Source organism: Chaetodon trifascialis, chromosome 10 (genome assembly GCF_039877785.1).
Source record: "Chaetodon trifascialis isolate fChaTrf1 chromosome 10, fChaTrf1.hap1, whole genome shotgun sequence".
NCBI classification, from domain to species: domain Eukaryota; kingdom Metazoa; phylum Chordata; class Actinopteri; order Chaetodontiformes; family Chaetodontidae; genus Chaetodon; species Chaetodon trifascialis.
Window position 1 is genome coordinate 8,894,098 of NC_092065.1, and position 25,610 is coordinate 8,919,707.

The 25,610-nt window shown below is 41.8% G+C and overlaps 1 protein-coding gene across 20 annotated transcripts in view; it reads right to left on the reverse strand.

The window, feature by feature from the left end:
* The window catches only part of LOC139337128 (pleckstrin homology domain-containing family A member 5-like), an 82,477-nt gene that overhangs the window by 13,784 nt on the left and 43,083 nt on the right, over nucleotides 1-25,610 (reverse strand). For 7 of the 20 annotated variants that reach the window (XM_070971552.1, XM_070971548.1, XM_070971546.1 and 4 more), the window contains 11 exons: nucleotides 23,662-23,745; nucleotides 14,690-14,810; nucleotides 14,444-14,548; nucleotides 10,738-10,810; nucleotides 8,380-8,480; nucleotides 7,005-7,120; nucleotides 4,967-5,476; nucleotides 3,016-3,496; nucleotides 2,328-2,411; nucleotides 1,508-1,627; nucleotides 383-436 (listed from right to left, as the gene is read on the reverse strand). In XM_070971552.1, coding sequence (XP_070827653.1) covers nucleotides 383-436; nucleotides 1,508-1,627; nucleotides 2,328-2,411; nucleotides 3,016-3,496; nucleotides 4,967-5,476; nucleotides 7,005-7,120; nucleotides 8,380-8,480; nucleotides 10,738-10,810; nucleotides 14,444-14,548; nucleotides 14,690-14,810; nucleotides 23,662-23,745 — 1,849 coding nt within the window. Of the gene's footprint in view, nucleotides 1-382; nucleotides 437-1,507; nucleotides 1,628-2,327; nucleotides 2,412-3,015; nucleotides 3,497-4,966; nucleotides 5,477-7,004; nucleotides 7,178-7,378; nucleotides 7,567-8,379; nucleotides 8,481-10,737; nucleotides 10,811-14,443; nucleotides 14,549-14,689; nucleotides 14,811-23,661; nucleotides 23,746-24,345; nucleotides 24,492-25,610 lie in introns of those variants that run through there. The other 13 variants (XM_070971553.1, XM_070971549.1, XM_070971551.1 and 10 more) reach the window with 6 other exon arrangements.

Below are 25,610 nucleotides of genomic sequence, written 5' to 3' on the forward strand. Positions count from 1 at the left end.
CTCTATATGCGCTGTGTATGTAAGGCATTAAGTTTTCCTGCATCTCCCAACTCTACAGAATAGAGTGATATCCAGATATTCAGTTAGCATAGCTGGCAGTGAGTTTTGAGTACATATTCAGACTAATGAACGAATGAATAGGCCCATCTAGAGATGAGTGTTTAACTAAACTAGCTTAGGCTATAAATGCTATGGTATGTTGCACTGGTCCATGCTATGCAGTTGCACCAATAAAAATTAACATTAAATGAATTAATGATGAGTTAGCTCAGCATCAAAGAGGAAATCAAATGATTTTTCAGTGAACAGTACTGATTAAGCATTAAATAAGTTCAGGTGATGACAGGAGGAGACAGGGCCATGCATTCATGCATTACCCCACCTGATTGTCCAAATACATGAGGTTCCTTTGGAGGTGATGGGAGAGAATGTCGTTCTAACATCAGCAGCAAAAAGGAGAGGACAGAAAAGGCAACAGGAGAGTGAGACAAAAGAAAAGGACGGCACATTTTTTCTCTGAAGCTCTCCCCCTCTCTCTCTCACAAACAAGTATATGAAATATACCTAAAGGTAACCCACAACACAACGTGCCAACGTTTTTTAGAATTGGGGTCGTAGCACCAGTCAACATGAAGAGAAAAGATCAGGTAGCAGAAGTTCTACTGTACATAAGGTGACAGAATGAGTGTGCTATGGGACATGAAGGAGATCCATAATGACCAAAAGACCATGCAGGCAAAACACAAAGAAAGCAGTGAGCTGAGATTTAAAAAACACTTAAACTGCATCAATTAAACTGGCTGAGAGTATCTTGATATTAACTCATTGATCTGCATAAGATAAAGCAACAATCTTTGGTTATACTGACGCAGGAATACTTGAAATAAATTGTAGAGTAGTGGCTAAAAAAAACAGGGCAAGTGTGATTTTAAGCTTCAATCCCTCATACTCAACCATTCAGCACCTCAGGCCTGGTTGGCCTACATCAGCAACAGTCAAATCTGTAGTCTGACGTCTTAGAGGAGACTTAAATTGCAAAAATCCTGAATTAACATTTACGTATGCCAGTGGCCTTAACCTCCTTAACTGGTCACTCATTAAGCTCACCAATGGCTTAAAGTTTCATTTCTGGCCAACATCTGTCTGGACTCTTTAGGGAAGTAAAATGACTCAAACAACTGCTTGCCCGACTGAAATGGATCACATGCAATGATCTGATGAACTACATAAAGTCAGATGCTGATTGTAAAATAAGATTTTTTTTTTTTGGGAATAGCTGAAAGCAAGTCAGCTGATCTCTTGATATGATGAACTTCAGACCAAAGCACAGTCCTCTATGGAGAAAATGCCTACTGTTGCGTCCTTTCTCCTTAAATCAGCGTGTGTGTGAGGACCCCAAAAAAAAGAAAATTCCTCTGGATCCAGATGGATAATGGAAGTTGGTAAAGATGGCATACACAGCAAATGCTAACACACACGCCTGCAGGGGCATCTCTGGGGGCCTGACCTTTGGGTTGTCGCCATCCATGTTTAGTTGCATAAGCTGTGCTACAGTGTGCTCCCGGATACTGTTTAGCTCTGCCTGCTGCCGCCGCAGCTTTATCAGCAGCAGAGTCAGTTCCTCAGGCTGCAAGGGAGGGAGGAAGGGAGGGAAATACAGCCACAATGAAAGAGGGACACACCGCAGGGGGAGTGGGAGAGGAAGGAGAGAACACACCAGGAAAGGAGATTTAGAGGTATCAGGCTCCAATAGGTGAACAGTTGCTCTATCTAGGTATTGAGTTTTCATGCAGCTCAGGACCATGAGATTATCCAAAGTGCTATCACTGTCAGCAGCATGCAAAGTTCACACGTCCACTCAAGACAGAAGAACAGTTTAGCATTCATTACAGAATCCAGTTCACACTTTACCAGCTCCATGAGGACATAGCACTGTGTGCGGCTTCGACATAAATTCCTGATCTGGCTTAGAGAGTTGTGAGTGACAGGGTTTTTAAGTCTCCACTGATGTGAAGCGAGTCAAAGGAGCTCCTGAAGTGAACATACCCTAAATCCTACCACTTGGAACATACATCTGAGTTCTGCCTAAATCTGTCTCTAAAAATTCTGTCACAATGTCTTCCTGGAAGGGAATGAAGGACAGAAAGAGGGAGAGGGAGAAAAGGAGGGTAGGTGGTGTTATGAAAATAGCCCTGTCGCTCAAAGAATTCCAATTAAACCCAAATGAGTAAGTGTGCAGAGTCCAAGCTTGAAATTACTGGGTGGTGTATTACAGAAATTCAGTTAGGAGATGGTGATGGACCCAGAAGGGATGGATGAGGACTTACTGTTTTGCCTTGCAGAGACTGGGCAGTGATAGTCTGGACCGGGATTCCTGCAGGCATGGACCTCCTATCAGGTGGGTAGGCGTACTGCAGGACACGGTGAATTAAAAATAAAAACATTTTACACAATGCAATAAGTAATCATTCACTCAAATAAAGAAACATTTTGCACATACTCTAAGCGGTATTTAGCCATTCTGATATCTTTTGTTTTTCTGTCAAAGTTTTGAAATATCCGTCTCAGATTTCTGTCTCCACAAATGCAATAAAAATGAATGGAATTTTGTCTGTGCTGCTCAAAATATCGAAAGCAACTCACTCTAATAGCTTTCTAGTGTTCTCTGTTATTCCAGACAATCCAAAGTACAAGCTGTCAACAGTCTTTAGAAAGACCTTTTCTTAAGTAGCAAAGTAGCAGACAGCCGGTCCTGACACTGATGGTGGAAAGAGATGTTGATGTTTCTTTTAAGTAGCCGGGTTTCCATCCAAATTCATCGGAAATTTTTAGCTGAATTTGGCGAAAGAAACTGAGAATGAATGCCTGTTTCCATCCACTACCGGTATGTGATCATTAGGAATTGGTTCAATGAAATAAGCAGCAGGTGGCACCAACTCTCCAATAGGAAACCATTACACGTTTGCAGAAGAAGAGGTAGCAACAAGACGACGTAATTAAAAGAGCGTAACTGACCTTATTGAGTTGTGGCCTGTGCCGTCTGTCGAGGCTCAGATCTCTTCTGTAGATGGGAGAGGACGTCTCTGGACGAGCACTGTTCATGTTGTAGGATCGCATCGGGGAGTAGCCACCATACATGGACAGGGAGCCGTGGGAGGGCGAGGGGGGGATGGAGTGGCTTGGTGCCGCATGCTCTGACAGGTTGATCATGGTTTTGGGACTGGCCATGTTGCTGTAGAGCCCCGGCTGCCGGGAGTAGGCCTGCCTTTGCTGCCACTCAAATAACTGCCACATGGTGTCATCGCGCATAGAGCGGCGCTTGTCTGCTGCTGAGGGACCCAGGGCCTGGTCGTACAAGGACGGCGACATGCTGCAGATGCTGTCCCGCTGCGCCATGCTATTCCTGGGCATGCTGCAGTAGCCATCGCCATAATGAGGCATGTACGGTACCCGATGGCTTGGCATGTTTCTGGGCAGCGTCTGGTATGACGTGATGCTGGGGACAAAGAAAAACCAAAGTTGATATGAATTTGTTGGAATTTCTTTGTTTGAGCAAAGATTTAATATCTATATGTATTGAGGATATGAGGATTTCACCATCGGCCCACAAAACTATTTTATCTAATTCAATTATTTTTTATTTTCCCTAAAACATGCTTTTGTTTCATGAATGACTGGCTCTACCAGGCAGATTCGAAGAAGAAATGAAGGTGTTTATTGTCAATTAGACTTTCAATTTCTCTGCCTTTTCTACTTTGAACAACACCAAACAAAACACCCAATTATAACGCTAGCTAACTCACTCATCAAAGCAACACCATGCTATGAAATAGAAAATCAGAGAAAGTTTTTGATTTGTCTTTTTAAAACTTAATGGCTGCCAAACATCTCTAGTCTCGCCTATATCAGTTCAATCCAGACCCATCACTCTGAAGACCCTTCCCAAGACGAATTAGATCTTTCTTTGCTTTGAGCTTTGAAAAGCTCCCCACTGTGGGCTGAAAGTCAGAGCAGCTCGCAAGCGAGAGAGCTTCCTATTGAGAATCCCTGACAGATCGTGGCTAGAACGCTCACTGGTCTGTAAAAAGCCAGTGGCATCAAAAAAAGACTTGTGACTACATGGAAACTAAACATCATTCTGGAGGAGATGCATGTAATGACAAACAGAGACTGCTGACAGAGATGAATGCAGAGAGAACAGAGAGGGCGTACACGTTTATCACAGCAGACCACCACAGAAATAAGAACCAAGGCCTCGCTGTGGTTCAACATCTTTTCCATGCACGGCTCAAAACAGATGTTTACGTCCACTTTTAAAATAAACTTATTCAAGGAGTGAGTGGAGGCAATGAGGCAAGGCTGTGTCAAACATGAGCACAAGCCAGGTGACGAGAAAATGACAGACAGATAAACATATGGAGAGACAGACGGACGGGCAGGCAGACCGACCGACCGACACAGTGAGGGAGCAAGTTTAATCCCAACCAATTAAAAATGAGACTCTCACAGCAGGGTCAGTGGCAAGCACTAACTTGGGCTAAAAGCTCTGCTCAGCTATTGTTTATCCCCAGCTCTACTGACTGCTTCACTCCACAGTGTAATATCACAGTGTTTAAATCATGGTGAGGAGCGTGCAAATTTTCTGGCTTTAAACAGCACAGCTTTAGAAAGAAACGTGAAGAAGAAGCTTTGGACAAGTCTGCATATGTACTTTGTGTGGGCACTGAGATGCTCCAAGAGAATTCCTCCTGTCTCGAGATGCAGGTGAGTCAGCATTTCTAGATAATACTAAGTTTAGCCAAGTTCCTCTTCTTGCTGAGCAGAAGACTGGAGTCTTGTGCATCGTACAACAACGTGTGCTGACACATTTTCTCCTCTTGCAGCACATATTTTGAAATCACACGATGAAATCATTGCAACATTAAGGTCGTTTCAAGCCTGCAATAGGTCATATAAACAAACCAACCTCCTGGTGTCATCGTCCTGGTTGCGTCCTCTTTGAGTGCGGACCCACTGCTCCAGTTGCTGCATAGAGCTCGTCCTGCTCAAGGTGCGGTCTGGCTCATGGGTGGGACTTCGCTGAGGAGGGGCTCCAGTCCCTTCAGCTGGACCCTGCTGACCAGATCCATTGACCTGGGGACTGCGGTGTGAGCCGTCCATTTCTGTTGGAGTCTGCGGCGAAGTGATGTTAGCCTTGACAGCCGCTGCCTGGGCTGGCTGCAGTTTAATACTGTTGATCTTGGTGAGTGGACGCTCGCGCTCCGCCCCATCCTTCTGGAAGCCGTAGCGCTCAGCATCTCGCTGCTTTCTCTCTTCTTCTGTTGTGGTGGACGGGACTGGTGCAGTGCGCTCACGGTCCACCTCACGGTTGCGTTCATTGTTCTGAATTTCGGGCTGTGTGAGTGGCGGCTTGTGGTTGGCCACATGATTGATCTCTTGCGGTCCACACTGCTCCACTTTTAGCTTGTCCAACCTGCTAAAGACAAAGAAGAGGCCTCAGAAAAATAACAGAAAGATGATAACTACATTAGATTAAATTGGCAGCTGGGACACTCATCTGTGCCATAGTTCACCGCTAAAAAGTGTTTCAGACATTGTAGTCAGAACGTATGGAGAAAATATACTGTAGACCTAATGTACTACCTTTGTGAACTCTGCTAATGGGGGCAGCTCTGAAACAAAAAGAAAGTGCAAAGAAAATGTGTGGAGGTGCACAATGTTTATTCCAGCTGCCAGAGGAGGCAAGGCGTGTGAAAGGAAATCAGATATCTCCAATAAAAGGCTGCCTCTGCTGGGGCATATCACAAAGGTGCTGCTCACACTCTGCTAATCCATTTGCGGCTCCCTTTTGCCCCCCTCTCTTCAAGACGTATCTACAACTCTCTGGTCCTCAGGGAGGTCTCCTGAGGTAATAGACACCACTACTCCTTGGCCTTAGACAGAGTCAAGGTCACAGCTTCAAAGTCTGGCAAATTCCCCTTAGCAGCATGGTTCACTGGTTTAGCAGTAAGAGGGCAGTAGGAGAGGCATTCCTTCAGAGTTTCCACTTGTATCCTTTTAAATAGCAGCACTAGTCACGTAATGTCTTCTCCAGCCTTCTGTGGCTCCACCAGCCCAGCAGAGCACACATTCAGCCTTATGAGAAGTCTGTGAGCATTTACTCAGACTGCTTTGAAGAGAAGACTACTGAATCTTGCTCTTTTTTTAATAACCACCAGTTTAAAATATGAAAAGATGTTATAAAATGTAATACCGTCCAGAGACACTAGATACTTTGAAATTAGGATTACGTTTCTTTAAGACAGATATTACAACGCTGTTAGCCTATACAGCCTTTTCACAGCATCACACTGTCCGATTTAACAGTGCTATCCAGTTGATTTCAGGCACTACTGCTCTGTGTAATTACAAAGCACTTTACCATTACGCCTCTGCTCGCCCATGTAAAAGGAGGGCATTAGGCAGGCAGGCAGGCTGCCAAATGACAGACATTTAACACAGTTTTAAAAAAAAGGAAAAAAACCCTATCCTGATGAGTCAGTGATCCTGATCAGCCAGCACAGCTGGGCACAACATCCCCTGAACAACCTGCACTATGCACTTAAAGTGTGTACATACCCACATGCACATGGCATTCTAGTGTATGTTACTCTGTAATAAACTTTGACAGTAAAAATAGTTACATAACCTTAAAAGACAGTCGCAGCTTCTTCAACAAACCCACAGACCATAAATGTCAAAAGCGGGTGTTGAACTGTTGCTTAAGAACTTAACAGGCTTAACAGAGGGATTTCAGAGCACTTGCTTATAGTACATGTTAAAAAGGAAAAATCAGGATCAGGATGGAGAAATTAACCAAGGGATGAAAAAGTCAATCGCACTTGTTTGGAGAAGTGTCCTCAAATGCCTTTTTCAAATGTCTTTTTCTCCACTGCAATCTCCCAACTTCAAATAAAATACAGGCTCTCTCCAAAAATGACTACTTAAGTGATGCTCTTACAAACCTTTTGACTGGCTCTGCATGCACAAGTGCAGCATCTGTCATTACTTTCATCCATGACTCCATCTCTTTGGCTGTGTCAGTGCAAAAATAGTATGTCCGCATGTTGGGATGTGTGGCCTGTTGTGACAATGGACAGGATCAGGGGCAGGAACAGTGACACACAGAGAAAGTTACCTGAAAGAGAGGAGAGAAAGGCACAAAGTCAGCTGGGGTCTTCAACAATTTAACTCTGATGACCAGTGAATAGAAGTTGCTTGCTTTTATGTAGGTTCATCACTGAATTAGAAGAATGTAGAGCGTCATACTTCTTAGCAGCTAATGGTGCAAAATGCTATGTGATGGACTTGTGAAATGCCACAATATTGTAGAACTCACCATGCAATGCATTGTATGGCAGACACATTGTTCTGCAGTTGCTCAGTTTGCTTGCAGCGAACAAACCAATTTATTGTTACAGCCAGACATAGAAAGAGAAAAACAGAATGTTTAGCGAACAACCTCAGTATCCTGTTTACCAATGTCTGAAAACAGAAAAAGCCCTGTCATTACTCCACTTGCTTCAGAATAATCTTAGGAAATAAGGACCTTTTAATGGCATGGTCATTTTGGCCATAACATCAAGGGACAGGAAAGGTTTAAAATGAAACTATGCAGTAAAAAGTTGTCCCATTCCTGAGTGAATCACTGTAAACTGAAGAGGTCGGCCCCGCTCTTGTGTTTCTTTCTTTACTTCCACTCTGTCTCTTACAGCCTGAGTCTAAGTTGGAAAAGGAGTGGGCCGTGTGGTTGGAGAGACCTTGAGCAGACTCCCGGGCGTCTGTGTTTGGCTGTACTTGGCAGGTCAACTTTGTTGTCTCTTTGGGTTTATGAAGGACCCACAGTCAAATACTGTACACACCACTGAGGTCCCATAAAATATGCCTTTTGCCATGAAACTTGGGGTTTCCAAGACAAGTAAGAGTACTGCAATGCTGCAGCAATGCTGCAGTACTCCAGCAAAGACTGTTGGCAAGAGCTTTCTTTGCTTTCTTAGCATTAGCAGTGTGTAGATCAAGTTAAAAAAATGACTTGCATTACTTCACTGTCAAACAACTGAAAATTGTTCCTACAGTAAAGACAAAACATGTTCAAAGTAAAGTAAATCTAGAAGTTGATTTATATGCTTAAGAAAACACTCGGAATATAAAACCACCACAGCAAAAAACAATTTTCTAACTTACAATTATACCAGTGATCATGGCTCTGGACATTCAGCTCCTATAATTTCATTAGAGCTTCAAATAATACTGGTGATTTACTTTTCTATGCTCCAAATGTACTCAACCATAGATTGTGCAATCTAACAAAGTTTGACAGGAATGAAAACATGCACTGACCTTGAAGGCATATTTTCTGTTGATGTGATCATCCACAGACAGCATGGATATATGAAAGCTTGGTAGGAGGATGCTGCCAAGTATCCCCTCCTCTTTTTCATCTGCGGGGAAAAACCAAGTCAACTCAAAGCATTACGAGGTATTTTTGTCAGTCAACTTGTTGTCCAGGATACTACACAAAACTCTTATGTGGAACACTAATTTGTAAACATGAAAAAGGCTCGGGACAAACAAAGTGGCCTGCGAGATAAAAACTAAAGGAGGAGTGTGTTGGCCAGATGAGCAGAGTCCAATCAGCAGCAAATAGATAAGCATTGATTCAGTGTCCTATGCAGCTAGGCTGCTCTAATCCTCATTAAGTTTGCAGACAGGGCTCCACATTGACGACGGAGCACTCTCCACAGGGGGGATTAGATTGAGTCTTGAGTTTTAAGCAGAGAATTGCTTAACCTCCTAATTTGATATAAGCAATCTGAACTGTTTAGCTAAAACAGTGCAGGAAAACAAACTGTATGAAGGACGCCACTGCTTCAGTCCCATATGTGCTTTTGCTCTCGTTGCTTGGTGTGTGTTCATGCACAATGACAAAACAAAAACAGGTTTTGGATATTTTGTTAATTTCTCAAAAATAAAAGACTGAAATATAAGTATTCACCCCCTTCATTTAGTACTTGGTTGAAGCACCTTTGGCAGCAGTGACAGCCTCAGGCCTTCTTGGAAATTATCCTACAAGCTTGGCACACCTTTCTTTTGACAGTTTCTCCAATTCTTATTGGCAGAACTGTTCAAGCTCAAACCGGTCCTATGGGGAACGTCGGTGCACAGCCATTTTCAGATCATCCAGAGGTGCTCTACTGGGTTCAGGTCCGGACCCTGGCTTGGCCACTCTTGGTGGTATGTTTTTATTTTTGCACAGTGTCCCAATTTTTTATCTTTCTTGAGCCAGTGTTATAAGATAAGATAGTATTTCTTCCCAAATGCAGTTAGGAAAGATGTTTTTTGTAATACCAAAAATCCTAAATGTCACCCTAAACTGAGATAAGATAGGATTTCAGACCTAAGAAGTTTCTATAATGAGGCCCCTGGCTCCAATATTGAAGTCTGAAGGACTGATCTATTCACCAGCAAGTCTCTGTGTCTCTGCCAGGCACAGAAGATTCAGCAGAACAATCTCCAAACATAAGCTAACACTGTGGGAGACCCTGAGCGCACAATAATAGTCTGATAAGTACAGCAGATAGCAGTTGTGTGCAGTTGAGGGGCAGCAAAGTTCATGACCTCTCTTCCCACTCTCTGCTGATGGATGGATTCTCAACATGTCCGTCTGGATAAAGCCTTTGGGTCTGCTGCTGTCTATAGCTTTTGTCAGTCAGTGGGCGGAAAGCAGGCAACAGGACTGGCAGACACCAGAAATAACACAGACTAGATGTCACCCTGATCAGCAGAAATGATGACTGTGTCCGCATCGAGTGATCAGCAGGCATTGGGATGTATGGACTCATGCCAGGAAAGACTTCCCATTTTCTCTGCTGTTGCTGCCTGACAGCAGACATTTACCTCACGGCCTCATTGATTCACAGTATTCATTTCATTTTTGTTAAATAGGAAAGCTCCCAAACGCTCTCCGGACACAGCTGTGTCAATATTTGATGTGAACATTAGTGCCGTGCGAGAGAGGCTGAAATGCCCGGTCAATAGCATCTTATTAAAAAGATCACATCAAACACTTGCAAATGTTTTGCTGCTGTGCAATAGTAGCAACGAGAAAGGTTTATAGAGAAACGGATTTTAATGAATGGAAAACACGGGTCAGATTATCACTGGTGATGGTTGAGGTGCTACGGGCTATTTAAATAAAACATAGACTGAAAATTCAGTCAAAATAGACATAAGCATGATCAAAGTGACCCCCTGACGTGGACGAGGATCTTTTACTATCAGCGAGATAATTTTGTTTACTGCGACTGAATCCAAGATTAGCACTAGTCTGAGGCCACCGTATATAAACGGCATCGTCTCTGGAAACTTGTTTATGACTTAACATTAGTGTGAAATCCAATTTACTGCTATGCTTTCTCTTCCAGTATTATGGCTGTGTGCAAGCCTTGGTTAAAGCCCTGGCTTTGCTTGGGGAAAAAATTATGTCTCAAACAGCAAATCAGACGACAGGAGAGCCATTTCAATTAATATGTCTGCTCAGTTGGTCCTGACTGGCTGCTTACCACAAGGACTTGGATACAGATACAGTGACAATTGCCAAAAGCACAGCCTGTGGCTCTGAAGGTCACATCAGTATTTTTGAACTACTAATCAAAAACAGTAATGAAAGATGTTGGTAGCAGAGAGGACAGGACTCACCTCTGTAGTAGAAGAGGCACAGGTCAGACAGAACGAACCACCTCTTTTTCCACAGCTTCATGCCCGTACTGTCCTGAAAAGGCACCAGAGGAAGACGACACGGTCACCACACAAACTAGTGGGAAGGGTTTGAAATGAAAGGAAAAGCACCTGCTGCTGTCCAATCACTTCCTTTCCATGTGATTAAATGTTGGCTATATGTAGCTTAATAGACTGGATTAGCACCATTGACTGTATATGAAGATGGACAACATGACTACTCCGCAAAAAAGCCAAAACGCCTTAATCGCCCCCTGGTGGCTGATTGCTGTACAACTCATAAACCCCACTCAATGTCAGCAGATGGGACGCGCAGCAAATGAAAAAAATCAATATGCATGCCGGATAAAGTTTCTGTCATTGTAACGTTCATGTTCAAATGCTCATTTTACTGATGGTCAATTAGCTATTTGATGCTGTAAATACACTGAGAATTGACAGCTCGTGTATGCTCATGATTGGGTCGGGCAGGTGGGACCTAGTGGAGACACTGTCCTTCTGTCTGTGCATACGTTCCATGGTGAGTTCCAGCAGCATATCTATTACCGTTTATTTCCTTGTCTGTCTCTTTTTGTGTTTGCGTTTCTGTAAAATGCCTCCTTGGACTCGTGAAAATTTTCAGGTAAACATATGCTTTAATGGAGACGGTGTGGAGCTCATCCACTTCGCACTAAACAAATCCTAACACTCAAATTGTACACATTCTTGGCCTGAGAGTGAGAGGCTAAATTATTTGGTTCTAGGAAAACATTTGATTTCTGGAATGGGATAAACATAATAACAAAGAGAGTGCTCCACTGTGTTTATAATTTCAACCAAATAAACAGCTTTGGCTTTTGAGAGGAAGTATGTTGTTCAGCAGGCAAAAAAATAAACCTGCTTTGCTTAAGTTTTTCTATGGTATTGAAATGCTGTGATCAAAGGGGGCTTCAGGCTGCTGCTTGAAAAAGATGAAGGGTGAGGAAAAGGGTATTAACTCCCCTGTTCGCATTATTGGAAAACTTGAGCAGAGTTCTTAATCGTGGATTCAACTCGGAGACAAAAGCAGGGGGAGGGACTTCAACAACTCTGTCATTATGGTCAAACAGCATGTGGGCAGCAGTTTACTTTAAATGGAAATTCACTCTCATGAACCAGCATGTTTAACACATTAGTATCAAAAAGTCACAATACCAGATGGTGCTCAGTGCGCTCATAATGGAGGCACATCAAGAATGTAACAGAAAGATTCAAACTCCTGTCCATTAATCCATCACCTTCCCTCCATTCAATGAGGGTCTTAACCACTCATTTTACAATGTGTTCATGAATAAACTTTACCAAAAGTTCTGTCAGATCTCACTCTGCTCAGGCGGGAGGAGAAAAACGAGGCTTTCACCATCACATCAATCACTGTGGCATTTTACTCTCCCAATGGATCAAGCGAGGGGCTGCAGCTTTTCCTCGGCCAAGGACCTCAATAGCTTCCAGGTTTCAATGAGGCAGGAAAATAAAAGTGCAAATCCAGCTTTTATTCCATGTAGCAGATTTGTGAGTCTTTTGCTTGATCTACGTCACCCTGATTGAGGTCCCCAAAGAAATAGCAGCTGGCAGCTGCACTAAAGGAAGCCATCATGTGTTCACAAAGCTGCGCCGGGCTGTAATCAAAACTAAATGAGTCTCCCACTTAAGAAGCATGAGAGAGTCCTGTCTGGCCAAGAGCTGCCTCAAGCACCCCCTTTTCACCCTCCTGTAAGTAACCGGGGAGCTGTGATGAGGGATTGGTATTTAAACACCGGCCACAGAGGATGATTGGCTGAGCAGAAACACTGGACAAAGATGTGCTCAGATCCTAGAAGGCATCCAAAAGCATCCTTTGAGCTTTCTTAAGACTGTTCCTGCAAATCTTACAGTTCTCTGCATAAAAAGGAGGAATTTCAGCTCAGCTCAGCTTAGAACAGGTCATCTTAATTCATACACCAAATATCCTTGTTACTGTCGATATCAGTTACATTACAAATACACTCATAAACAATTGACCAAAGAAATATAGCCAAACATGCAATAAACTGATATGAAGATGTATATAACATAAATCAACTTGCAGATAATAAACAGAAGAACAGACACAGCCCTGAGCCCGGCTGCATAAACTAAGTCTGACACTTAAGTTCGTCCCTTATGCAAAATATTTGTCTAGGCTAAGCGGTTCATTTAGGAGCATTGCATAAAGCCTCTTAAGTTGTCTACTAGCCTAATTGTTTAGACTGCAGCTTTCACGGTAGTTACTGTCATAATACAGCTCATATGCACTTCAGTTACCATGGTTCACTCACATCGTCATCGTTCAGCATTACTCAACAGCAACATTATTACTACTATTATTGTCAGTGTTAGCTAGCTCCTCCAAAATGGACCATAAAGAGAATACAAAAGAAAATGAAAGCCAAACCGGACAGAAGTGGAAAACGTTGTTCTCCTTGAAGGACATGGAAGGTGTATGCTCATAATCCAATGCAAATTTAACGCTGACATAACAAATACACACAAGCCAAGGGCAAAAAACAGACAAAAACAGGTGAGTTTCAATAAAAACATATACTTAAAATTAATAAATCAGAGTTATGTTTACGTTTGGCTACATCAAATCTAAGCTTCTCAACAAGTTAGACATCGCTCCTAATGTTCACAGGGTTTTCCCTGTCCTGTCCCTGTATGCATCTTGGTTTCCTCCTCCTCCTCCTCCTCCTCCTCCTCCTCCTCCTCCTCCTCCTCCTCCTCCATAACCATAAATTCAGCCATTGTCTTTTGTTCCACAAACTATTACTTCTCAGACGCCGGTATGGGTCCATTAAATGTTCCTGAGGAGAATGGTTATTAAGGACCACGAAGCGACGCATGAGGGAAAAGAGATCAAAGGATTTTCCCTGACAGCATCCCGAAGAAATCCTTATGGTGATTTTATGCCACTCACTTTTTCCTTAGGCATCTTAAGATGAAAATTTAAGGGCAAATTTAGCTTAAGTGGTTTTGTGCAATTGGGCACAGTCTTTTATTTTGGTCATAATTATTGATATCTTTTTGCTGTGCTATGAATAAGTTGCTGTATTATTGTTAGTATTCTAGGTTTCATTGTGTAACTTTCTTTTTAAGCTAATGTCAAACACACACACACACACACACACACACACACACACACACACACACACACACACACACACACACACACACACACACACACACACAGCAATGAAGCGAGGGTTTCATTGCTATCTATGCACTATGTATGAACTAACGTTATTAACAATTTAAGCCAACAGGAATGCTCTATGAGACTGTACTTAGGCACAGCAGCCATTACAGCTAAATGCAAATATCGGCATACTTGCTAGTTCACAATGACAAAGCTAACGTTTGTTGATTAGCATTGAACAGAAATTACTCTGTGAATGTCTCTGGTGGTGCAGATATTTGGTCATAAACGATCAAAGTAAATTTGACCTGATGGGGGCACTAAATGAAAAACTGAGTGATTAAGATTCATCTTTATGTCCATGAATGACAATCCATTCAACAGCTGATGAGACATGTCAGTCCCTAGCATGACTAAAGATTATGCTAAATTGTCTATTCTGCACATTGTGTCATATGATTTATTGGACTTACTGAAGCCATACATGTTGCTCACCTGTTTATACAGCCAGTTTCTCTTGATGACTGGGGCAGCGGGATTCCTCCTGATGGAGTTCGACCTCTTCCCAAAGTTATGAATCTTTTTGGAAGGTCTTGAGGGCTAGAAATACAGTATAATTGAGTAAACAGCAAAGTGAACTCAATACATACTCACACTGGAAAAAAAAAAAAAGCCAAAAAACTTCCTCAAGGCATTAAAATAGGACATGTTGATAACCCAGACTTCATGTGTGTCACTCACTCTTCCTGCTGGGCTACTGGGGTTTGCGGCGTAGTCCGAGCCGCCTGTGTAGTTGGAGGCCTCACTCATGGTGCTTAATGGCCGTTCCTTCTTCTCATTCGCCGGCACTTTGGAGGCAGATCTAAAGAAAAGACACAAAGCATGCCAAGGGCATACCAGCAAATCCTCAGTCAGAAGTATAGACGGCTGATTTACTGTATGTCTAATGACCTTGATGAAAGACGGAGATTGGAGGAAGCAGACTTTATTGTCTGTCCCCGATCATTCCTCTGAAGTTCAAACTCTATATAATGAGATGTCAACATAGGCCTATGAATCAGGCCGATTACTCCCACCATGTCACTGCAGATACATCCCCAGTCCTCTAACAGCTTTAAATGGTCTGCAAAGTCTGCCTGACGTACTAAAATGCACAAGTGAATCAGGTCAGATTCTTTAACGCACGAGTTGCGAGCATTGTAAGTTCAATACATTTGCCACAGGATAGAACACCCTGTGAAGTGAAGTTGTCTCTGGCCCACGGAGATGTCCCACATTCTTTAGGAAGGGAGCAACGTTGTGGTCTAGAGGGAAAAAGACAGGAAAACCGGAGTAGAGCAGAAATACTGCAGCAGTGAAACAAGTGTAATCTCTCTGATGTCCTGGTTTCAGGTCACTGAATTAAGACAGAAACTGCCAACGCTGCACTGCAACGCCCTGATCTAACTGCTCATTTGATCAATGATCAAACATTCACAGATTCACTTCAGATCATATAGTATCACTCAGCATAAAAGAGGCCCTATTGATCATCAGTGATCAAATCTTTCACTCTATATCCTTTCTATGTATACCGCCTAGATCAATCTTTTCCTCTACCCATCTGTGAGACACCAAGACAGGACTATCAACACTCCCACTCACAAAGAAGGAAAGTCATTTTAAAAACGGTGAAACCATTCAGACTCCATGCTGTTACGCTCAAGGTGCACAAACACGAAAAGGGATCACAAGGGATAACATCAGCTCGGCTCACAACAGCAGGCAACACACACAGGACTTTCATTCCCGTGCAGCATAGCGACAGATCTGATACCACCTGCAGACCCTTTAAAACAATGAGACAAAACAATGACAATCACACACTGACTTTGTCTCACCTGTATTTATAAAAAGGTTCAGATCTTAAGATTGTTAGTTCAATGGGACATGAAAGGGAATTTTTCTTAGAGTTCACTGGCTGGTTTACATGACTGTGTATATATATAGAGGTGGTGAGACATCCCTGGAGACACGATGAAGCAAGTCATTGGGTGGACAAGGGGGTGACTAACACTCTCTAGAATTGAAAAGCACATCATTTCCAAGTCACTGCCAGCCGCTAAGCTTTGCCTTCTTCTCCATCCAATGAGCTCAGTCCAGAAAGTGAAGCTCTGAGGAGTTTCAGCACTTTCAGTGACAGGCCAAATCCTAGGTGAACCATAATCAATGGTGTGTCGACTTGCCATCATGACACAAAGGCTTGGAGGTGTGGAGAAAGTGGACTGACTTTGGTGTTAGACAGATATTGCTCTATTTCGCCAACAGACCATTTCCAGGCTCTAAACTGCAGTGTTTGTGTGCATTGAGGCTTTGCTGATAATTATTTTGGGCCGGATAATCAACCTGCATGCAGTGAAATTGAAAAATATTGAGTACTAATAATACAAAGCATTTGTAAATACTGAATAAATGAAAATAATAACTAAAGCCTTGATAATGTGAATTCACAGGGCGGCTCTTTATCCCAAAGCATTCCCTGTTTGAGCCTCTCCAGTATTTATTTCTCCAATACTTGCAGTAAATAGAATGCACACATCCAATGGAAACCACCAAAAGCTTCACGTCTATATTTTGGAAATGAAACTTTGCTCCAACTCGCTTCCTCTGAAACGTTAGCATGAAATTCCACAGGGATTATGTCACTGTTCATATCCACAATACGCAGTTTCGTCTGTCTGTTTCAAATTACTATTTTCTTGTTTAGGATGATGCCAGCCCACAGTGGATATGACTGAGATGTATGAACACAATAACAGTTGCAGCCAAATACCAGAGCTAAACAACAACCATCTTTGTATTTAGCACAGCTCCATGTCAACAGCAACGTCACTGAATCTCAAATCGAAGCCTGAGAGGGCCATGAAGGGTGGTCAGTCTCCCAAAAAACATTATTGTCTACCTGCAAAGCAATGTGAGTGCTTCGTTTACAGCTTAATTTATATGCAAGCAATACAGCGCAGGTTTACCACGCATGCATCTCTTTTAAATGCAGTTCCATTAACCAGGCATCTTTCTGCAGAGAGCACACAGGCACACAAGCACACTTACTTTGACACCCAGGGGTAATTTAGTGTGTTCATTCAACATAACCTACATGCCTTTGGCCTGCTGGAGGAGGCTGGTGCACCAGGAGATACACACAGAGGTACACACACAGAACACGCCAACTCCACACATCGAGGCCCACAGATCAAACTCGGGCCCTGCTGACGGTGAAAGTGCTGCATCAGGAGAGAAGACTGCAACCGATCATACAGTCAGGGGCTTTAAGCTGTAAATCAGTGGATCCGTGGACATTAAATTTACATTAGATTTTGACCTAATTTTCCCAGTTTTATAATAAAAGCTGTATATTTTATTCTTAATGTTACAATACGATTAATTTATCACATACTCACAAAATGATTCCAGCCTAAAAAAGGTTAACAAAATACTAATTTAGTTCCCAAATCAACATATTCTACACTTACTTTAATACTGCTATAACAACTGTGGTCAAGATGTATGAAATGATTTGTGGTTTAAATAAAACCAATAAGTTCAAAAAATTCTTTAATTAATTCTTTAAATAATTGTAAACATCCAGTACTGCGCTCATATTGTCTTGTGGGCTAAACCCTTTTATCAATTCCACTTACTAAGACTCCAAAACTAACCCATATGTATTGCAGTGTCACATCACTGCCTGGTCCTGCATGGATTTTTGTGTGCCTGTGCGTGCACAACAGGCGAGGAGGGATTACTCTGCCACTGAAGCTTGGCGCTCTAAGCACACTGGGGGGAAACACTGAACGGAGTGGCTGAGGGTGCATTTTAAAATGACCACACAGCATTTCTAAAGAAATAAGGGTGCTTTAAAACACTTTTGTTTGGTGGTGAACCTGACCTTTTTCTTTTTATGGAACAAAAGACTATAAGACAAGGCAAGCATACACAGATCAAGATTTTAGTGTATACATTTGTCGCGAGTTCACAGATGCCACATAGCGCAGAGCTGGATGAAGGACCAACAATTTCCAGATTACAAAGATAATCTGACTCATGCCAAAGTGTGAATCTTTCTCACTCTGAGGCTGCATTCATTGTGGACACATCACAGATAAAAAATCAAGTAGCTGAAATATTGTGTTGACATTGCATAACACATCTACCTCTATTAACGAAGGTAATCACATATGCATTATAAATGTGCAGAAATTTACATTCACAGTGACACGGATTGAATACAAAAATAAACGGTGTGAATAATATAGAAAAATTATGTAATAAAGATGAGCACATTGTGTGCTCTGCCCGAGCCAAAGCAAATTTGATTCAATGAATTTTCCAACCTCCATTTAAACCTCCAATGATCTTAATTATAACATAGCTCACTCTTTACCTCCTTCTTCCCATCCATCTTTTTGACCCCCTCCCATGCCTCCCCAGCAACCTGAGAAAATTATAATTGGATCTTGCATGGTTATTATTTCCCCTGTCTTCTTGTATTACAGGAGCTGATGCAGAAGATGCGGAAATGAGCAAATCGTGGGTTACTGTATACCTCGATTTTTAGATGATGGTGGAATGCACGAGTTAACCTATATGGACCAGTCAGCTGCTGTAGGCCGAATTGGTGGATCACATGCAGAGTAATACATCAGCTTTGTAGCTTATAGCTTGTGTCAACTGTAGCAGGAGTAGCTTTATATGGAAAACCAAATAAATAATAAATAAAACGCAAGTACATATTCACATTGGCCTATATACACATACACATGTACATATATATCCAGTCACATCCACTGGAACAAGAGCCGTTTGTCTCAGCCTTTATGTCCTGTATTCTCCTGTATTCCTGTAGGCTTATAAAACAATGACAGCCGATGGTGTATATTTACATCAAGTGGATATTTCCATCTCATTACTACCATTTCCTTTGCTGTTATTCCACAGAACAGAATGATTTTGTGATGGCTTCATAAAGAAAGAGACAAATCATGATTCAAAAAAGGTCATTTTGTGAACTAATGCTAAAGATTTGCAAGTCTAGCATATTTACAATATAACTGATCAGTACATTATGTTATGCATGTGCACAGTTGTCCTGTAGCTGTGATGGTAGGTTAAAACTATATTTTATTTATATTTACAATCATTTTTAAATGCATGGTCAGCTTATTGGTATTAAGTAAATATGTAAACTTCTCATGAGATTGACTGTTTCAGTCTCATCACCCAGCTCTAGCATAGCAAAGGAACAGAGTCAGGACATGTACATGCAGCCTGTACATCCATAAGGGACAGAGCATGAAAGGGTGCTCACAAAGTCAAGGTTGTCGACAATTTGTCTAAACAAAATGAAGATTTAACTGAGCTGTGCATCACAAAGTGCACCCTGCAACCAAACAGGAGTGCAAGATTAATGCTTCAAGAGAAATGAGTAACCTGACAACAAAGTGGAGTGAATGGCAGGCATAGAACAGATCTGCCCAAAACCCCAGCTTTCATCAAGGATGTAGAGCTTGACCTACAGCTCAGGAAGAGTGAGTAATGATCTCCCTGCGGTTAGTTGTTCATGAAGATTTAGATGAACACAACAAATGGTTCAGACAGCAAAGTGCACCTTACAGGACTTTGGAATGCAAATGCATACCAGGTCAACAGGCAAAACACCATTCAAAACACCCACAGTCCGTCGACAGTGTGCAACAACAGGGGTTATTAACAGGCAGGCACGTTCAGGTGTTTTACATGGAAAACAAATGAGAACACACAGTTATCCATTTGCACCTCATAGTGGTATTACCTGCTAAACGCTGGGTGACACAATTTTCCACAATTCACACTACAAAACAGAGGAAAGACATGTTTGTTCAGAATGAAAGATCAAATGTTTTGACAATGAGAGGCTTTGAGGACGAGCTGCATAAAGGCAGTATGCTGTGTTATGTGCTGAATCTATGGATTGGCCATTCTGAAAAAGGTTACATCAGTTGCATGCACATTAAAATCCCAATCGTGATGTTTTTCTTTTGTTTTTTCAGGGTTTCACCCTCACATGTTTGCTTCTCAGAAACCTGAAAAGGCCAGTATCTCAAGATTTGATGAGCTTGAATGCAGTGAAAAAGATTTATACCCTGATTCCCTCTGATTTTAGTGCGGTGGTGTGGAGTGGTATGCAGATTTCTTTCACATTAAAAATTTAGCTGGATACTTCTTGTTGATGACACTGTTTCACTCAAAGCAAGGACTCCAAAAATAACTCTCGTAATGAATTCTAATGAAAAAGACAAAAACGAGGAATTAACAGAGACAGCCTAACTGACCCATTCAAGCAAAAACCTCAAGTTAAAAGGGAAAATGGTTGAAATATACAACAACTCTAACTCTCCTCTAACTCTCCAACATGTGTCTTTCTGCTGCTGAGGTTGTCCTTCACAGTGTCAGACTGGACAAATTCATTTCACTGGATTTGTAATGTGAATTATGCTTATTATGAATTATGAATTATTATGTAGTGGTCAGTGCTGATTATGGGTGGGATTCACTGAGTAACTCATGATACAATAATCAGCACACACACGCACACACATACAATCTGTTACGAGCACCTACATGTTTTAATGAAATTATCAATATCTTTATATCTGTATAGTTTCCAGATTTGTATCTAAAATATATCACAATAGGAAGTAATATGACATATTTCTGCATCGATATTTTGTCCCATCGCTAGTTTCTGTATCATCATGATATGCTCTCTTTTTAACTACCACCTTGCTGGACTTAGGAGTGGCTGATGTGGATTAAAATCTGATATGATAGTGTATGTATTTTCATACTGAATTATCAATATTTATCATGAGAATGGTCATTTTTTAAATTAATTAAGTATATACAAAAACCAATCTTGCAAACACCTTAAAGGTGAAAATACTTTGTCACATTAATATAAAATTGCCTATAATGGTTTAATACATCCAGAGATATCAAAGGGATTCACGTATTGCCCAAGCCAAATTGGAATGAACACCACAATCCTGAAATAAGTTCTTATTGCTGCAGACGTGGTCAGTTCATGTTGTGGTAAACATGTTTTGGTGAACACATTTTACACGTGACACAAATGCTGCCTGTCAGCCTGCACAAGATCATGTGGACGGCTAGAAATAGGCACAGACATGTACAGTAATGACAGCAGACTGCTGAGGCTGACATTCACTGAGGTGGGTGAAGCCAAGGCGGGACTGAGCCACGACTGGCGCAGTGACTTACATCACAGCATAGCTGAGAGTGACAGATGCGTATGTATTTGTATATGTCTTTTAATAAGCCATAAGCAACGCTGCAGCAGGTTAGGAGAGGCTAAAGTGTCCAAGTAATAGTGGCCCCAAACTGTGGGTTGTGTTCCAGCTCCACTTTCACAAACCTAAACAGACAGAATGAACCTTGAAGTGACGCCTACAATAACTGTGGCAAGGGCAACGACGCCCAGGCATCACTGATTCACCCGTTCCAGTTGTGTTTAAGGTCAAAGGAGTTTTGCTGATCAGCATCAAAACTTTCTGAACATGTGACAGATTCGTGTGTGTGTGTGTGTGTGTGTGTGTGTGTGTGTGTCCTGATCAATGGTGACCATCATTAACACAGCTGCAGTATGCAGCTGCCTCTTTTTTAGCCTGTCACATGTTGCCTCTTCACTGAGGGCTGCCCCACCCTCTCGTGATTACGCAATTCATCACAGATGTGTAAATAAGTTTGACACATCCTGGCAGACCCCCATTTTGTTCCTTGACTGGGAGACAACTGATGTCTCAGAGCAGAAAAGACTGTCTTTTCAAATCTGTTCACTCAAAATTAATCTTGGTTTGCTTCATATGAATTACTCATATTTTCTTTTTAGTTGTGCCGTTTGTGTGTTTTATATGACTTATTCTACATATGTGTAAGGGTGGGGTGAGTTTATGCTTTTAATATGTTATCAAAGACTGGTAATACAAATTATCATGCCAAATTTAAACTAAATTACATATTTTGGGTTTACTTAAAGTGCAAAGCAGATTAGGCAGTGATTTTCAGCCTGGCCTCTTTATCCCCGTGGCAGCTTAAATCCGTCTTTGCCTTTTATTACTCGTCCAGGGTGAAGATTTCCCCCTTTATTACTTTCGCTAAAACATAGCCAACTGTTGGAGTAACAAGCTCAAAAATAACAATGAGTCAAGTAGTTCACTTTGATGTTGCTTTTCCAAAGTTGACCTCTAGTACATCTGATATAAATTCATTTTGCAGATTATCTGACAACGATAAAACAATAATTGCGAAATTAGATATCATCTTTCAGGGTCATGTTGTGCCTCTCAGCGTGAAAAACAGCAGAGACGTGAGAGTAACACAGTGAGGGGAGGAATGTGTCAAAGAGAGAGCAGAATGACGGTTCTGGCACAACGAGCTTCTTCACAACCATTTTCCAATTATTCCATCTCTGCTGAAAAAAACACAACTCATAAGACTTCAGTAAGAAGTAGAATTAAAACCAGGATTTTGATTTCTAAGTCATATAATGAAAGAAAGCTGAAGCTGGTGTCTTCCCATAGTTATTTGTACGCTGAACATAATTCATGTCTTGAAGCAGAGCATATTTCACTTAGCATTCATTGCTCAATGAAATAATTGCCACCAGTTGGGATGACATGACTTCAGTGCGACAATATAACATTATGGAGAATCTGCTATGACAAGGGTTTCTGGAGGAAGTGGGAAACTGAGTGGAGCTGATACGTGTCACGCAGCATTACGCTAAGATGGCGAGGGTGGAAGATGAAAGTTGAGCCTTGTGTCATGGTGTGGGTTGTGAGGCAAACAGTCTAGTACATGTATATTTAAGACACTTAAAGTTTGGGACACAGAAGTCAATTTGAGTGGGAATCTACAAAAGGGGGCCAAAGTTATAGCCGTATTTTCTCTGCAAACCTCTGGACAGACTGCCTGACTGTCCACACCTCACTATGAGTTGCCCATGGGCACGGTTAAAAAGTAAAAGGACGGTAAAACTGAAAATGGGAGAACTGAGGATTCCTGAGGTGGAAAGAAACTAAGTTTAGTCTGACAGAGTCATAGAGTCATTCTCCTTGAAGTGAAAGTTCAAGATGACTGGCCTCTGACCAAGTCATGTGAACAGACGTGATGACTGTTGTGCTGAAAGCAGTGTGGATGATCACATGGACGTAACATGGTTGCGGGACATATCCTGGTACTTGACAACTGAAAAGGCCATGAACTCTTGTCCAGGTCGAAACAAGGGCCGAACTGTGAATCACTGCATTCCCGTGAGCTGATGTACACGATACAACAGCCTTTGTATTGGCAGCCCTGAGCACTTGTTGAAAACAGTAGCCCAAATATGCAGGAAAAAACAAGTCTTTCACAATATGAGTATCCAAGTATCTAGAAAAGTGGCATTTCTGTATGGATGTTTAGTCTTTATTTCTAAGGAATTTGTTTCTGAGGATAGATAACTGAGGAAGCACTGAATAGAAGAGGCTCTGAACTGAAAGGGCAGTGCTGCAAATAGAGAGTGGCAAGACGCAGACTTGTGCAATATTGCCTACACATCAGGAGCTGCAGCAACATACTGTTGAGCTCAAAAATGCTGCTCAGTGGCATTCTAACAGCAAAAACAAGAGACTTACTGTTCGTTGACGACAAAGATGCAGTTGTCTTGCGAGGGTAAGCTTGAGACAGGATGCTTGCAGGTCACCTTTCGCTCATTGTGACTGTTGAGAACAGGGAGGGGGAAAAAGAAAGAAAAGAGTGATGAATGTTAGCAACCACTGCAGATACATGTCTGTAAAAAAAAACATCAATGATACTTGATTTATCTTTAGAAATAGATAATAAATATAGCCCTGAAAGCACATGTTTTCAAAGACCTCATCTGTAAAAGGTCTAGAGAACTCTTCATCTGCAAAACAGGAGAGCAGCTGATTGAGATGCACATGATGGAAATAATATTAGCAAGCTGTGCCAAGTGAGAAATTCATCTATCAAAAACTGGTCTAACCAGACGTACACTGGGGCGGTGACACCATAAGAGGCACTCATGACACACCAAAATCCAAATAAACATGAATAGATGGAGTTTCTGGGAAAAACAACGGCTTGCGTAGCCCTCGAAAAGCCCAAGTATGGTAGTGAGGAATAAGCAGAAAGATGCTACATAAGGATAGCAAAATGTCCACAGCAAAAAAACCAAAACCCTTTCCTTTTTAGATAAGAGCAGCACAGCTTTAGCTTTCACAGTGAAAGGAGAAAAGAGCAATTTAGATGCAGATTAGTATGTGCCGGACGTAAAAATCATTAAAAACCCATTTCACCTTTAACAAGTCACAAAATGACCAGGATTTACGAGCTCCAGCAGGTTGTTGTGCCATCCTACACTTGGCATGTAATGACAGCCATACAGATGATGCCACCCACCCATCCGGTTGTCCATTTAAAGCGGCCCACAGTCACTTCCACCCTAACATGATTAGAACACCAGGACACAGACCACACAGTCTTTGGAGAGGAGGAGTCCAATGACTGGGGCCTTTGCAACAACAGCAGCTTTCCAGTTTAGTAGAGCCTGATCAGTGTTGTGTGAGATCTGGCTGGCCTGGGGGCAGAACGCTTAGAAAACTGAGCTGAAGCTTGTAATTCTTCCTCACTGGTAAATCCTAAATCAAGCTTTTGTTTCAACAGTGTCACCGGAATAGCGACAAGACTGCTAAATTAATTTTAGATCCAGTTCTGGTTCGTCAGCTTCCTATCTCATAACCTACAATTTGGAGATGGAAGAATCAATAGTGATATGATTAGACTGTCGGTGAGTTACAGCAATGGGAAGTCCAGTAACTGTAGAGAGTATGCTGTCAATATATTAATCAAATATACTGACAGCAGCAGAGATTTAACAAGACATATGATAATATGAGTGAAGAGAAGAGCTGAAGGGTCAACAACAGTCTTAAAATCTACTACTGGCTTTACAAGCTTGACAGTTATTCTATATTTCAACTCAGGCTGCACTGTAAACAGAAGAGAGTCAAGCTACAACCCAAAAATAACAGTTTTTAAACATGGGGTACTCATGGACTGAAAAGAGCAAATACCAAGCATGAAATAGGGGGTTTAGTTTCAGTTTAGCCTGGAGAGCAACAGTCTCCACAGCTCTGGTCTATAATTACTGGAGGCACTGTTGGCAGCAGAGCACTTTGTGCGGTCTTGGGGCAGACCAACGGCACCATTTTTCTTTGGTATCCCTTCACACATGCCCATACTATTCTGCACATAGGTTGGCTACACATTCAAGAGGAAGGAAGAAAGCCTGGATAGGTATTTACGTAAACAGAAGTGGGATGAAAGAACAATGGTATGTGGAACTGTGGATGGGATTTAATAATCGGCTCCAAACGATGCAATACTTGAGACTCTTTAAGCGTTCATTCTCTTAATTCCTTTGCAAGCAGTGACTTAATGCAGGCACCTTTAGCCATGGCTCAAAGAAAAGGATATAAAAACATATGGGTGCATTTTGCTAACCTAATAATTGGGTTTCATCACGGGAAAGCAAAGAGTTCAATACCCTCTAGGATATTCT